Source organism: Castor canadensis, chromosome 10 (genome assembly GCF_047511655.1).
Source record: "Castor canadensis chromosome 10, mCasCan1.hap1v2, whole genome shotgun sequence".
Classification (NCBI taxonomy): domain Eukaryota; kingdom Metazoa; phylum Chordata; class Mammalia; order Rodentia; family Castoridae; genus Castor; species Castor canadensis.
Window position 1 is genome coordinate 144,791,564 of NC_133395.1, and position 13,685 is coordinate 144,805,248.

At 41.3% G+C, this 13,685-nt stretch overlaps 1 protein-coding gene across 1 annotated transcript; it reads left to right on the plus strand.

Annotated features, from left to right (window-relative positions):
- Nucleotides 1–6,861: 6,861 nt before the first annotated feature.
- Nucleotides 6,862–7,829, plus strand: LOC109679081 (vomeronasal type-1 receptor 94-like). Its single transcript, XM_020154419.2, has one exon. It carries the CDS (start codon nucleotides 6,897–6,899, stop codon nucleotides 7,827–7,829), a length of 933 nt encoding a protein of 310 aa, XP_020010008.2. The 5' UTR covers nucleotides 6,862–6,896.
- The last annotated feature ends 5,856 nt before the right edge of the window (nucleotides 7,830–13,685 follow it).

Below are 13,685 nucleotides of genomic sequence, written 5' to 3' on the forward strand. Positions count from 1 at the left end.
TGGTGTCATTTTTTTAATCTCAAGGGTAATTGAGATTTCTGATTGACATTTTTCACCAGGTTTGAAAAAACGTAGGCTGACATTTTCTTGGAATATTTCTCCCTTTTTTCCTTTTCTTTCTGGGTGTTTAGCTGTGCATAAGTTAGAAGTCACCTCACTTTTCATTTTTAAATCATTTTTTCCTCTGTGTGAGTTTGACCATCTCGGCTCTCACTATGTTTTGAAGGTCATTGAAGCTTGCTTCTGTAGTGTCCAGTCCCCCTGGGCCTATCCATGTGAAATCTTAAACCGTGATGTTATATAATTTAGTACTAACTTTTTCATTTATTTGTTGAAGTTACAGATCTCTCTGGAAATAACTAAACTCTTCACCCTTACATCTCTTTTAACCTTGAATGTATTGCTGCTAGTTATTTTAAAGCATTATTTTCTGGGTTGGGGGTATTGCAAGGCCCTGATTTGCTCCCCAGTACTTCAACCAAACAGTATTTCCTCATTTCAACACCTGGGACATCAGCAAACCTACCTAAAATGATTTTTTTAGCATAGGTCACAGCATCTTTTTTCCACAGGTCTCATAATTCTTTATAAAGCTTAGTGTGATCTACATAGGATATTGAAGTGTAATTGCATATAGTTTCTTGCAGAGAGAGCCTGGGACTCCTCCTGCCTCTGTTGGTGAGGATGAGGCTGGGCGTGCAAGCTCCTCATGGGGTGGAGTCCAGCTTGGGCTCTGCCTCAGTCCCGGTTATGCTCAGTCTGCAGTGATGCCTCAGCCCCAGCCTCCAGTTCTGCAGTATGTTTCTGTTTCTTACCTTTTTTAGAATTCAGTTTTCAATTTCCCTCACAGTTTGGATCGGAATCTGAGTGTTTGGAAATCATAACAGGCAGAACCAGCACTACATGAACCCAGGAGCTCCATGTGAGAATGGACCTGGGGTGCCCATCACACGTGGGGAGAGGATCCTCAGAGCCAATGGAACTCATGGAGCTGCCAGGAATCTCTGACCCCTGGTCAGAGGCATCACATGGATGCATTGGGTTTGGATTATCTTGAGCTCAGGATCAGAGTCAGAAAACTGGTGTTGTGGACATGCCATTGCTCTTCCAATCCCTCATACAGCTGTGTCAGGGGACTTAGAGAAAAGTTCTGAGCACAGCTCTCCCTGATTGCTGTTATCCTGGAGAGAAGAAAGACAAACTAAGAGGCAGGTGAAATGTTCCGCTGGGCACCAGAGGGTTCTGTGCTCCCCAGCGGGATCTTGTCACCTTCCTGCAAACACTGAAATGACAGCCTGCAGAGAAATGAGCCAACAACAGCCTCTCCTTAAACCTGTAGGTTCTTCTCAGGTGCACTGAAGCCCTGTGGTGTCCTTCTGGTATGTGACTAGTCCATGGATGTAAGATGGGGGTTCTATGAAACTGGAAGGGGGCAAAGTGGGCCTGTTGGTTTTGTTAGCCTCAGAGCAGCCATCCACCTCTAAAAGTCCCATGCAGTTCAGAGGCTTGTTTTCTCTAGAATGCATGGAAACTTTCTTCTTGTAAACGTAGTCATTAAATTTAGTAACTTATAATTAACTTTTTCCTAGGAAATAACTAGTTTCCTATTAATTTTTCTGACTTAAATGACTTTAATTGACTTGCACTCAAATGCTCAAGTTACATTAGGTAGGGATTTTTAAACATAGACATTATTAACTTATATACATATAATCAGGGAAGTAATTTAGTTTAATATTATTAAATATATTCAGCTTGTCTTCTTAAATCAATAGAAGTGCCATTGATATGAGTTGTACAGCTTGAAACAATTTTAAAATTTTTGGATTCTTTAGAAGAAAATGAGGTTTTTATTTAAAACCTCATCTCATACAGGGAAATCTCACATTACTGCGAATATCTACTAGAGTTTTCTCATGAAATATTTCTTCCAGTTTTAATTTCATTAACTCAAATTAGTGGTGTTCACCTTTGGCCTGTGCTCTAGTCATCAGGCACTGTGGGTGAGAGCAGGGTGATGATGGGGTCCACATTCATCCCCCAGACATATCAAGTGAAGAGGATGGGGGTCCTTCTTCCTGGCTCCAGATGACCAAGGGAGATTGTTTCTGTGAGCTGGGAGATGAACATTTGTGTCCTGTAATCTATTCTCCGTGTATCTTCATTTAGAAATACCTCTCCCCATATCGCTAACGACTATGCCTAAGGGAAAAATGAGGGAAGTTGGACCCCATCCTGTCCTCATCTCTATGCTTAGGTTTTATTCTTCCAAACTGTATGTTTTCATGAACAGGCAACTGAACCAATCTCCTTGTTTCTAACACAAAATGACTTGATGATACGGCAAAGCCAGAGCTGTTTGGAAGAAAGCGGATTTGACTCCCATTTCATCTCTGGGCTGGTCAGGGACACAGATTCTCTTTCAGGTCTGTCTGGGATTTCTAGGAATGACAGCGTGGTGTCTGAGGTGAGGCTCCTCTGGGGCTTGCTGATTCTTTACTTTAAAAGAACACTCTTCTCCTGCTGTTTCTGAAGATGTGTTTTAAAATATTTCTAGTGTAAATATTCTAGCTGTGAGAACCCTGAGCTGTACCTGACAGTTCTGTCAAGTTACAAAAGCAATAGCAATCCTTGTTCTATTTTTCACAAACAGCTGCCATTCACTTGCCCAAATATCCTCCAGTTTCTGTTCATCATCTCATGCAACTCTCTGCACAGCACTGGCATTGCTTGGTAATGGTTTTCCCTTCCCTGAGGTGCAGCCGTTTCTTCCTAGAGATCTTCCTAGTTTTCCAGCTAGATCTGTGCACCGTAGAGCTTGCTGTTCAATTTAGCCTCACCCCAAGCCAGCTGCACGAAGCAGGACCAGTCTTACCTCGCAGTTGGTCCATTTTGCCTCAGTGTGTAGAAGCTGTGATAGTGATACCAATGGTGAAGATGAGCTATGTGACAATGACAAAGCATTGTGCCCTGTCATGTGTAAGGATGGACAAGTGTTTCCAGGTGCTGCACATAGACCATGTTAAGGCAGTAAAATTTATCTTACTACCTAAGAGTTAGCATGACTGTGCTCATGCTGCACATGAGAAAATTGTGCCCTCCCTTCCTTCACTCTGCAATCTGCCCTGCCCCCAGTGCTTCCAAATTGCACTGGGTCTGACGAGAGCTTTCCTTATTCCATTCCAGGCTCTGCTTCTCTCCCGACACCTGGGCTGGGGATTCATCACTAGCTTTGACTGCGTGATTGGTCCCGTGTATCACGGGACTTGGGGATATAATGTCTGAAATGATTGATGCCTTGGTCCAGGTACTAAGTGGAGCCCCAGCCGTCACTATCGGGCTCACGTTTCTCTTTGATGCATCTTACTCCGTGTATGCTTTATTTTTCTAAGCCACCCACTGAGCCTTTCCTACCTCTTTCCCAGTGTGGCTTCTGCAAATGAGACCTGTCTCAGAATCCTGTGTTCTTTTCCCTGGGGTGTCTGTCCTTATGTACCGAGGGCAAGTCCTTTTGAGGGTTGCTTGTTTTCTCTGGTGTGTGCAATGCAATTTCTGTGCTGGGAAATTGGCTATCAAGTGCTGTCTCATTAGAGGAGGGTCTCCTGGACCCTCCTGACTGGACAAACTGTCTCCTGATGCACAGTGTGCTGCACACAATGAGCGTGTGATGAGGTGTGGCTGGGGGGGGTGATGCAAAAGGGTTTCTTTTTTTGTGGTACTAGGATTTGAACTCAGGGCCTCACATGCTTGTTTAACAAGTGCTTTACCACTTGAGCCACACCCCCAACCTTTTTGGTTTAGTTATTTTATGGATATTTTAACTTTTCACTCATGCTGGCCTCAAACCACAATCCTCCTCACTCCACTTCCCAAGAAGTTGGGATTGCAGGCATGAGCCTCTATTCCTGGCCCTATGACGGTTTCTCCTAGATTGTTTTTATGAAGGAGACAGTTACCAAAATGCTTTCTCATGAAAATAATGGATTAGAAATTACTGTATACATCTCTTTGTAATACTTCCATATTGTATAATATTCAAATAAATGCAAGACATACATTTTTATGTATATGTTTCAGTGATAGTGAACATTTCAGTGTTAGCTAACATTTGGACACAAGGTCTGGGGGGTGTAGCTTCATGGTAGAGCACATGTGTGGCATGACTGAGGCCCTTGGATCAATCCCCAGCACCCAAATTTTTTTAAAGAGGGAGAAAAAAAACAAAACAGAGTTTGGGGATGGCTGGCAAACTGACCACTGTTCTCTGCAGTCCCTCGTCTATGTCCAGGAGAGACGGTGGTACTAGTGACTGCATCAAACCTTGTCATTTCCACACTACAAGTTAACTTTTCCTGCTCCCACTGTGGAATTTCATGTCAGAACAGGATGATTTTCCAGTGGCTTTAAAGTGATGATCCACCAACACCATAGTTTCGTGTTATTGCAGATTCGTGGCACCTGCACACTCCTGCCTTTCCTAAGTCTTTTGTGTGCATGAACTGCAGTTTCCTGAGTCACAGAGGAAATAATGAAGCCTGCCTCTCTTTGATTCACAGATGACTAGGATGTGATATTTGAAGGGCTTTACAGTGCTATATCTTTGTGAGGCTCTAGTGTTTAAAATAAACTGAATTAAAGCAAAGCCTGTATGTCACAGAAATGACATTAGAGAAGGTAAGTTTAGAACAGCTTTAGACTTTTGTTAGATGCTTCTAAGTCTCTATTTAAATTTATTCTTTCAAGTGAAATTGATCTGCACAATGGGGATGTGGCATTATAATTGCTCAGATTTCACAGTATAACATATGGGCTGTGTGCTAGTGAGCATGTGTGGCCCCGAAGCCTGGAGACAGATGGGCCTTTGAGTAATATTTCTGTGTTGTTTGTTCTGAGCTCATGGAAGTTGACCATAGCATACTGACGTGTGCATGAAGAATCTTGATCACTACTTAGGAAAAGTATTCACTTTTTCTAATACTGCTATAAGAATTCATTGTAGAAAAACTACAATTTCCGGTGTTTTAACCCACATTCCCCTCAGCTCTACATTCTAAAATGGTATTCCATGTTCATGAATCTTTTACATTCTGCATCCCCATAGTATCTTACATTGTAGGACTACAGAATGTACAAAGATATGACCTAATTGTACCTTACATCTCTGATGTTCAAATGGTAAGTTTTCAGTGTGTAACTGGCAACATTGAAAAGTTGAATCAAAACCCGAATGTTTATGTTGCAGGAGATCAGAAGAGTTCATCACCAGATTGTCTCCTGTAAAGTTTATGTTTGGGCTTCTTGTCTGCAGAGATGAAAGCCTGGTGTGGACATCAGGTTGGATGGACACTAGTCCTTTATTCAAAACCATGAAGTGGAGTGGCCCTGAATCTACTTAATTGTGGTTTGACTTGTTACCTGACTCTTCCTGCCTGAGTAGAAAAAACTGAGGCATGAGATCCTGTTAATATTTGACAAGTAGACACTGCTCACATAAGGTAGGTGTTCATGCATGATAATGAAGACATCTAAGATGTGTGGCTATCTTGGAGAATTGAGAGTAAAGACCTGAAAATCCATCAGAGTTCTCCTAATGGAGATTGCTAAAGTATTCTAGTTTGGTAATTTTTAAATCTTCTCTCCATGAGGACAGGACAGAGTTGGCCAATTATTAAAAGAACTGCATAAATCGAGCCACATATATGAGGAACTGCACAATGAGAACAACAGTAGCCAGCATTTCAATAGAGATCATTACAGACAGAAACATTTCTGTGGCTGGTCTGTATGATTCCTCTCTCTCACCTCAGAGTGCTAGGATGTGGTAATATGACTGTCTGCATTTTATGGGTGAGGACTGGAGCTCAGGGCTGCAGACTGCTCAAGGTCATACCTGTATTGAGTCAGGTGTTACTATAAGCCTTCCAGCTTATAGTTCACTCATAGCAACATTTGCTTTGTTAATATATTAAAGACATTTGGTCTGACAATAAATACACCAGGATGGAGGTAGCAGTGAAATAACATAACCCTGTGCCCACTAACAGTTGAGTTTCTGCTGCAGACACTCTCATTTCACTTGTATGCAGTCTTCTCAGGCAACGTCACCCAAATCTGTAGAACGCTTACTAAATGGCTGCACATAGATGATGGATATGAGCTGTGCTGTGGCTCATTGGTGTGGCTTGCCTGGCATGTGTGAGAGAGAGCCTGTATTCCCTCCCCAGCACTGCAAGAAAATTGATGCTGCATATCAAAACCGAAAAAGACATTGTTCTTACCCCCTGAAAAACTGACAAATGAGGTAATAGGAAAAATTTCCGTGATTTACACCAACTTCTGCTGTACAGAGGGAGCCGGCTGATTGGGAGTGACTGAGGACGGCATCTGGATGGTGTGCTGTGAACTTGAGTATTAAAGGTGGGAAAGGGTGTGGAGAGATTGATTTTTTTATGGTATTTGGGATTGAACTCAGGGCCTCATGCTTCCTAGGCAGGCACTCTACCACGTGTAAATTACCTATTCAAAGGGTGTCACTGTGACATTTCTATACATGCATACAAAGTACTTTGATCAAATTCTCTCCCTCTTCCTCCTGCCTCCAATTTTTGTGTTTCATTTTGCCATTTTTGTACATAAAAATGAATTTCAATCATATTCCCCCAAACAGCCCTGCTTTTGCAATCCATCTTCTTCTTATTATTAATTATTATTATGTCTAGATTCCATGAGCCAAAACCTGCAATGCTTGTCTTTCTGCGGTTGGCTTATCTCACTCAGCATATTTTGATAAAGGCAATGGTATTAGCTGAGACTGATGAAGGTGGTGAGATTTGTCATAAAGAATTATTCTTTCTTTTCTCCACAGACATTTACTATAAGCTTCTTTCTTCCATAAGATGAATAAAAACAAACTGTACAGTATTGCCAACTTAAGAAATGCCTTTTTCTCTGAAATTGGCATTGGAATCTCAGCCAACGCCATCCTCCTCCTCTTCCATGTCTCCGTGTTCTTTCTTGAGCACAGGCCCAATCCCACTGACCTGCCCACTGGGCTCCTGGCCCTAACCCATCTCATGATGCTGGTGATCGCAGGATTCTTAGCTACAGACATTTTTATGTCTTGGCACAACTTTTGGGATGATATCACATGCAAATTACTTGTCTACCTATACAGATTGATGAGGGGCCTGTCCATTTGTACCACCTGTGGGCTGAGTGTCCTCCAGGCCATCACCCTCAGCCCCAGAAGTTCCCATTTGGCAAAGTTCAAACATAAATCTCCATATCACAGCCTGTGTTGCCTTCTTGCCATGGGGATCTTCTATATGTCTGTTAGCAGTCATATCTTCATCTCCGTGGTTGTCACCCCCAATTTGACCTCAGACAATCTTATCTATGTCACCACATCCTGCTCTGTTTGGCCCATTAGTTACCTTCTCAGGCAGTTATTTGCCACTCTGCTGACCTTTCGGGAAGTCTTCCTTATAGGGCTCATGTCCCTCTCCAGTGGCTACATGGTGACTGTCTTGTGCAGGCATAGGAGACGGTCCCGCCATCTGCACAGCACCAGACTCTCTGCAAAAGCCTCCCCAGAACTAAGGGCCACCCGGACCATTCTGCTGCTTTTGGGTTTCTTTATGGTCATGTCTATTTCAGATTATGTTATCTCTGTGTCAAGAATTATGTGGAACAATGACCCAATTCTTTATTATATTCAGATTTTTATTGATGATAGCTATGCTGCAGTCAGTCCATTGGTGTTCATCAGTACTGAAAAACGCATCATTATCTTTTTGAAATTCATGTGGGGGAGGACAATAAATGCTTAATTACTCAGGGGTGGGTACATAAAAATGAGCCAATGCACTGGTGCAGAATAATTAACCATGTAATTCAGAACATACCCTTTTGTTTAAGTTACACTATGGAGTTATTCTTTTTCCATTAGGCTTATTTACTTATGTATCGATGGCAAATGCATAATGGTAATCAAACCATTTACCAATTGTATGAATGGGTCCTCAAAGAAAACTTGTTAGGTGGATCTCACTAGTGGAATCCTGGATTAGCTCACTGTTGTATTGGCTTTGGAGTATCCTCCAAAGAGCCAAGTGTTCATTGCTTCATTCCAACCCCAGTATGGATTCATACTATGCTTTTTTAGTCAGTAAAAGAAATAAAAACAATATCAGTGGTGTGTTTTTACATAGATACTAGTGTTACATGGCATTCATTATTTCAAAGGAGCAATTCAGGAAAATTTCACAAAACCAAATACCTTATATTCTATCATCTCATAAGATCATGATTCCTACTTTCATGTGGTAATTTTGATTTTTGTATCATGATAACTCAAAATAGATTAGGACAGTGAGTAAATTGTAGAAAGAACATGTTATATATATTCTACTTTCAAAACATCAAAATTTACAATAATAGTATGTGTGTTAACAAGATCAAGTAGCACTAATTGGGTAATGTGATTGAATACTATGCAATTATTGAAATGCTAATGAGATGTAAGAAATGAAGGGTCAAACAACCCAACTGATTGAGTATAAGACATGAACAGAACCTTCACAAGATGATATATATAGAGGACAAACACATAAAAGATGTTTAACATCTGTCATTAAAGAAGTGAAATTGAGACGGCAATGAGAAATCACTACCCTCCCACATAAAACCCAACCCTAGCAGATACTGGCGAGCATGCAGAGCACAGGATTTCTCACTGGTTGTAGGTGGGAGGTCAAATGATACAGTCTTTTAGGAAAGCAGTCTGACAGTGTCTTACCCTTAACGTAGTTATCTTACAATCTAGCAATCATGCATCTATGTTTTACCCAAATTAACTGAAACCTTTTACCCACACAATTCCTGACCACAAGCCCTTATAGCAGAATCATTCAAAATCACATTAACTAAGAAGAATAAGATGCGTGTCAGCGAAGGAATGGATAAGCAATAGTGCACCTTCCTTATGTTCAATTTCTATACAGCATGAGAGGAGTAGGCTGTGACGAACCCAATGACATGAATGGTTGGAAGGCATTTACAGCCTGGCCAGGTGACACAGGCTACATACGTTCTTATTCCATCCACATGACTTTCCTGAGAAGCACTACCAGGAGGATGGCAGATCAGTGGTTCTCAGCTGGTGCAGGAGGCAGTGGTTGCATTCTTAAGGTGAAGAGCCATTGTGACTACGTGAGTGCACCTGTTTGTCAAAACCCAGAAATCTGGATGTTAATGGTTATTAAAAAAACAAAAACAAGGATCTCACCTAAGTAACTGTTATGGTTTGAATACAGCTTGGTTCCCAGCTGATGGCACTATTTTGGAAGGTGGTGGAAACTTTAGGAGGCGGGTCTGGTTGGAGGAAGTACATATCTTGGGCCATGCCTTCGAAGATACCTTGTCACTGGACCCTTTCTGTCCCTTCTTTGCGTCCTGGCTGCCATGATACGAACAACTTTTCTCCACCATGCCCTTCACCCACAATGTTTCTGCCTTGCTGTGGCCCCAAAGCGATGGAGCAAGATGGTCATTGACTGAAACCTCTGAAATCATATGTATCAATATTTCTTTCCTCCTCTAAGTTGTTATTCTCAGGTAATTTGCCACAGTAGTGAAAAAAAGTTTAGCAGAAAATTGGTATCAGAGAAATAAGAGCCTCGCTGGGGCAAAACCCAGTCTTTGGAATTGGTTTCGGGGGGAATTTTGAAATGGTTGGAGAGGTTAGCAAAAGCTTACAGTGCTGTAAGTGGAGCTTGGTGGGTGATTCTGGGAGCTCAAGACAGGAATGGAGATGAGAATGTGGATGGTGGAGGCCAGGCTCATGAGGTTTCAGACTGGAACAAGGACTCTGTTGGGAAGTGGGCTTTAGCTATTCATGGAACATTGTGGCAAAGAACTTGTATAAGTTTTGTCTATTCCCTGAGCCTGCATGTGAAGCTGAGTTTAAAAGTTATGGACTAATTAATCTGGTGGAGAAAATTTCAAGACAGCTTAGCATTCAGAACATGGCATGGTTATTGCTAGAAGATTTTAGCTAAGTTTTCAGTGAGAACTGAGTTGAAAAGCTTGCAGTGTGTTTAGAAAAGTCTGTGTAGAGTTGTGGCTAAGAAAGTCATAGCTGTCGTGTACTTTGTACCAGAACAAAAGGAAAGATAAGTTGAGTGAATCTCAGTAATCAGCAGGGCCCCACCGATCACAGCTGAAGTGGGTAAACGCATAAATTCACTCAAAAGACTTTGTCTTGGGAAAAGACCACCAACAGGGCACCTTGCTCACACAGGGATACTTGGAAGTTGTTTCCCCAGGACTCATTTCACAGGCTCAGCCACTGAGGCACTCTGAAGCCACTGCAGCGATGGTCCAAGGCAGCTTGGCCATGGCTCAAGCTGTGACACACTTTGTCATTGTCTATGTGTTTTGTAGGCATAAAGAATGCAGTTGTGGGGTCATGGGTGCTTCCACCCAGATTTCAAAGGAAGGCCAGGCAAGGTGTGACAGGTTCAGAGTACCTGCAGGTAGCTGCTGAGAGGGCATTGCTTGAAGCTGTGAGGTTGAATCTGAAGATGCAGTGGAGACTCCAGGAAGTTAGAGGTACCAGGAATGTGGCACCTCTGCCACATTCCAGAGCCAGAAGATGGAGGCCATGGGGGCTGCAAACAGCATGGAGGGACTACCTAAGCCATTTGGAGTTCTTACGATACTACTATGTGCCCTGATGCCACACATGGAGCTGCAGAATTTCATGTTTGCCCTTCTGAGTTTTCGTCTTGCTTTTTCCCATCCCTCCTTTTTCTGCCTCCACTTCTCCCTTTGGAATGGGAATGTTTACACTATACCAATGTGCAGTGGAAGTACGTAGCTTGTTTTTTATTTTAGAGGTGTTCACAGCTAAGAGCTGCCTGGAGCTTCAGAGAAGACTTTGAACTCAGACTTTTGAACAGTGTTAGAACTGGTGAGAAATTGGGAACTCTTAGAGATGAACTAAATGCGTTTTGAAATAGACATGAGCCTTTGGAGGACAGGGCCATATGTTATCATTTGACAATTAAATAGTCCCCCCACAGGGTCAATTGAGGAAGCCTTGGTCCCCAGCTGGTAGTGCTAGAAGGAGTTCTCTGGGGCATACCTTTAAGGTCATCTTGTCCTTTTTTGTCTTCTTTTTGCTTCCTTGCTGCCATGGTGGGAACAGCTTTCCTTTGGCATGCCCTTCATCCATGTTCTTTTTGCCTTGCCTTGGGCCTCAAAGCAATGGAGCCGGCTGACCATTGACTGAAACCATGACCCCAATAAAGCTTTTCTCTTTCAGTTGTCTTTCTCAGGTAATTTGTCACAGCAATGAAAAAAGCTAACAGAGCAACTTTGATGAATAATGTCTTGCAAATAATGAGACTATAGATAAAAGAACTGTACATATACACTGTACTCATGTTTGCAAACTTGATTCTTACAGAAAAATATGCTCAGAAATCTACAACTACTACTGAGGCTGAATAAATAAATAAATAGGTATTGAGCAACAGGCTTCCCACTACTGGAAAGCAAAGATACAAATACACAGGAGAGGAAGTACAGCGTAACACGTGTTGTGCAGTATTGTGGTCAGAGAAGTAGGATATATTCATGACATGGGGGGCTCACAGTGACAATTCCGATTAGACTATTTTCCATCATATGTTTTTGGCACCTTTGTCAAAAATAAGGTAGGCATAGCTGTGCAAATTCAAATCTGGGTCTTCTGTTCCACTGGTCTTCATATCTGTTTTTGTGCCAGTACCATGCTGTTTTTATTGCTATGGCCCTGTAATATAGTTTGAAGTCAGGTATTGTGATACCTCCAGCATTGCTCTTTTTCTTGAATATTGCCTTAGCTATTCGCAGGCTGTTGTGTTTCCAAATGAACTTTAGGGTAGATTTTTCAATCTCTGTGATGAATGTCATTGGGATTTTGACGGGAATTGCATTAAACATGTAGATTGCTTTTGGTAATATAGCCATTTTTACTATGTTGATTCTGCCAATCCACAAGCATAGGAGATCTTTCCATCTTCTGTCATCTTCCTTGATCTCTTTCTTCAGTGGTTTGTCGTTCTCCTTTTAGAGGTCATTTACATCCTTTGTTAAGTTTCCTCCTAGGTATTTGATTTTTTTTTAGGCTATTGTAAATGGAATTGTTTTCATATATTCTTTCTCAGTTTGTTATTGGTGTATAGAAAAGCTAAAGATTTTTGTAAGTTGATTTTGTATCCTGCCACCTTACAGTAGCTGTTTATGGTGTCTAGGAGTTTTTGGGTAGAGTTTTTTGGGTCTTTAAGGTAGAGGATCATGTCGTCTACAAGCAGGGATATTTTGACAGTTTCTTTACCTATTTCTATTCCTTTTATTTGTTCTTCTTGCCTAATTGCTCTGGCTAGGAATTCCAGGACTATGTTGAATAGGAGTGGAGAGAGTGGGCACCCTTGTCTCATTCCTGATTTTAGGGGAAATGGTTTTAGTTTTTCTCCATTAAGTATGATGTTGGCTATAGGTTTGTCATATATAGCCTTTACAATGTTGAGGTACATTCCTTCTATTCCTAGTTTTCTTACAGCTTTTATCATGAAGTGGTGTTGGATCTTATCAAAGGCTTTTTCTCCATCTGTTGAGATGATCAAGTGGTTTTTGTCTTTGCTTCTATTAATGTGCTGTATTACATTTATAGATTTGCATATTTTGAACTACCCCTGCATCCCTGAGGTGAGGCCGACTTGGTCATGGTGGATGATCTTTCTTATGTGTTGTTGGATTCGGTTTGCCATTATTTTGTTGAGGATTTTTGCATTGATGTTCATTAAGGAGATTGGCCTATAGTTCTCCTTTTTGGAGGTATCTTTGTCTGGTTTTGGGATGAGTGTAATACTGGCTTCATAGAATGAGTTAGGCAGTGTTCCTTCCCTTTCTATTTCATGGAAAAGTTTAAGGAGAGTTGGTTTTAGTTCTTCTTTAAAGGTCTGATAGAATTCAGCAGAGAATCCATCAGGTCGTGGACTTTGCTTTTTTTTGGAGACTCTTTATTGCTGCTTCAATTTCATTTTGTGTTGTATATCTGCTTAGATGGTTAATAGGCTCTTGGTTCAGTTTTGGATGGTCATATATTTCTAGAAATTTGTCCATTTCTTCATGATTTTCCAATTTATTGGAATAGATTCTCAAAGTAGTCTCAGATGATTCCCTGTATTTCCTTGGTGTTTGTTGTTATCTCCCCTTTTTTGTTTCTGATTTTACTAATTTGGGTCCTTTCCCTCATCATTTTAGTCATATTTGCCAGGGGCTTGTCAATCTTGTTTATTTTTCCAAAGAACCAGCTTTTTGTTTTGTTGATTCTTTGTATGGTTTTTGATCTCTACTTCATTAATTTTGGCCCTTATTTTTATTATTTCTCTCCTTCTGCTTGTTTGAGGTTTTTCTAGGAGTTTAAGATGTAGTGTTAGGTCATTTATTTGAGATCTTTCTGTCCTTTTAAGATAGGCACTCATGGCTACAAACTTTCCTCTTAGGATTGCCTTTGCTGCATCCCATAGATTCTGGTAGGTCGTGTTTCATTTTCATTAACTTCCAGGAACCTTGTAATTTCCTCTTTTATTTCATCTATGACCCACTGATCATTGAGCAATGTGTTATTCAGCTTC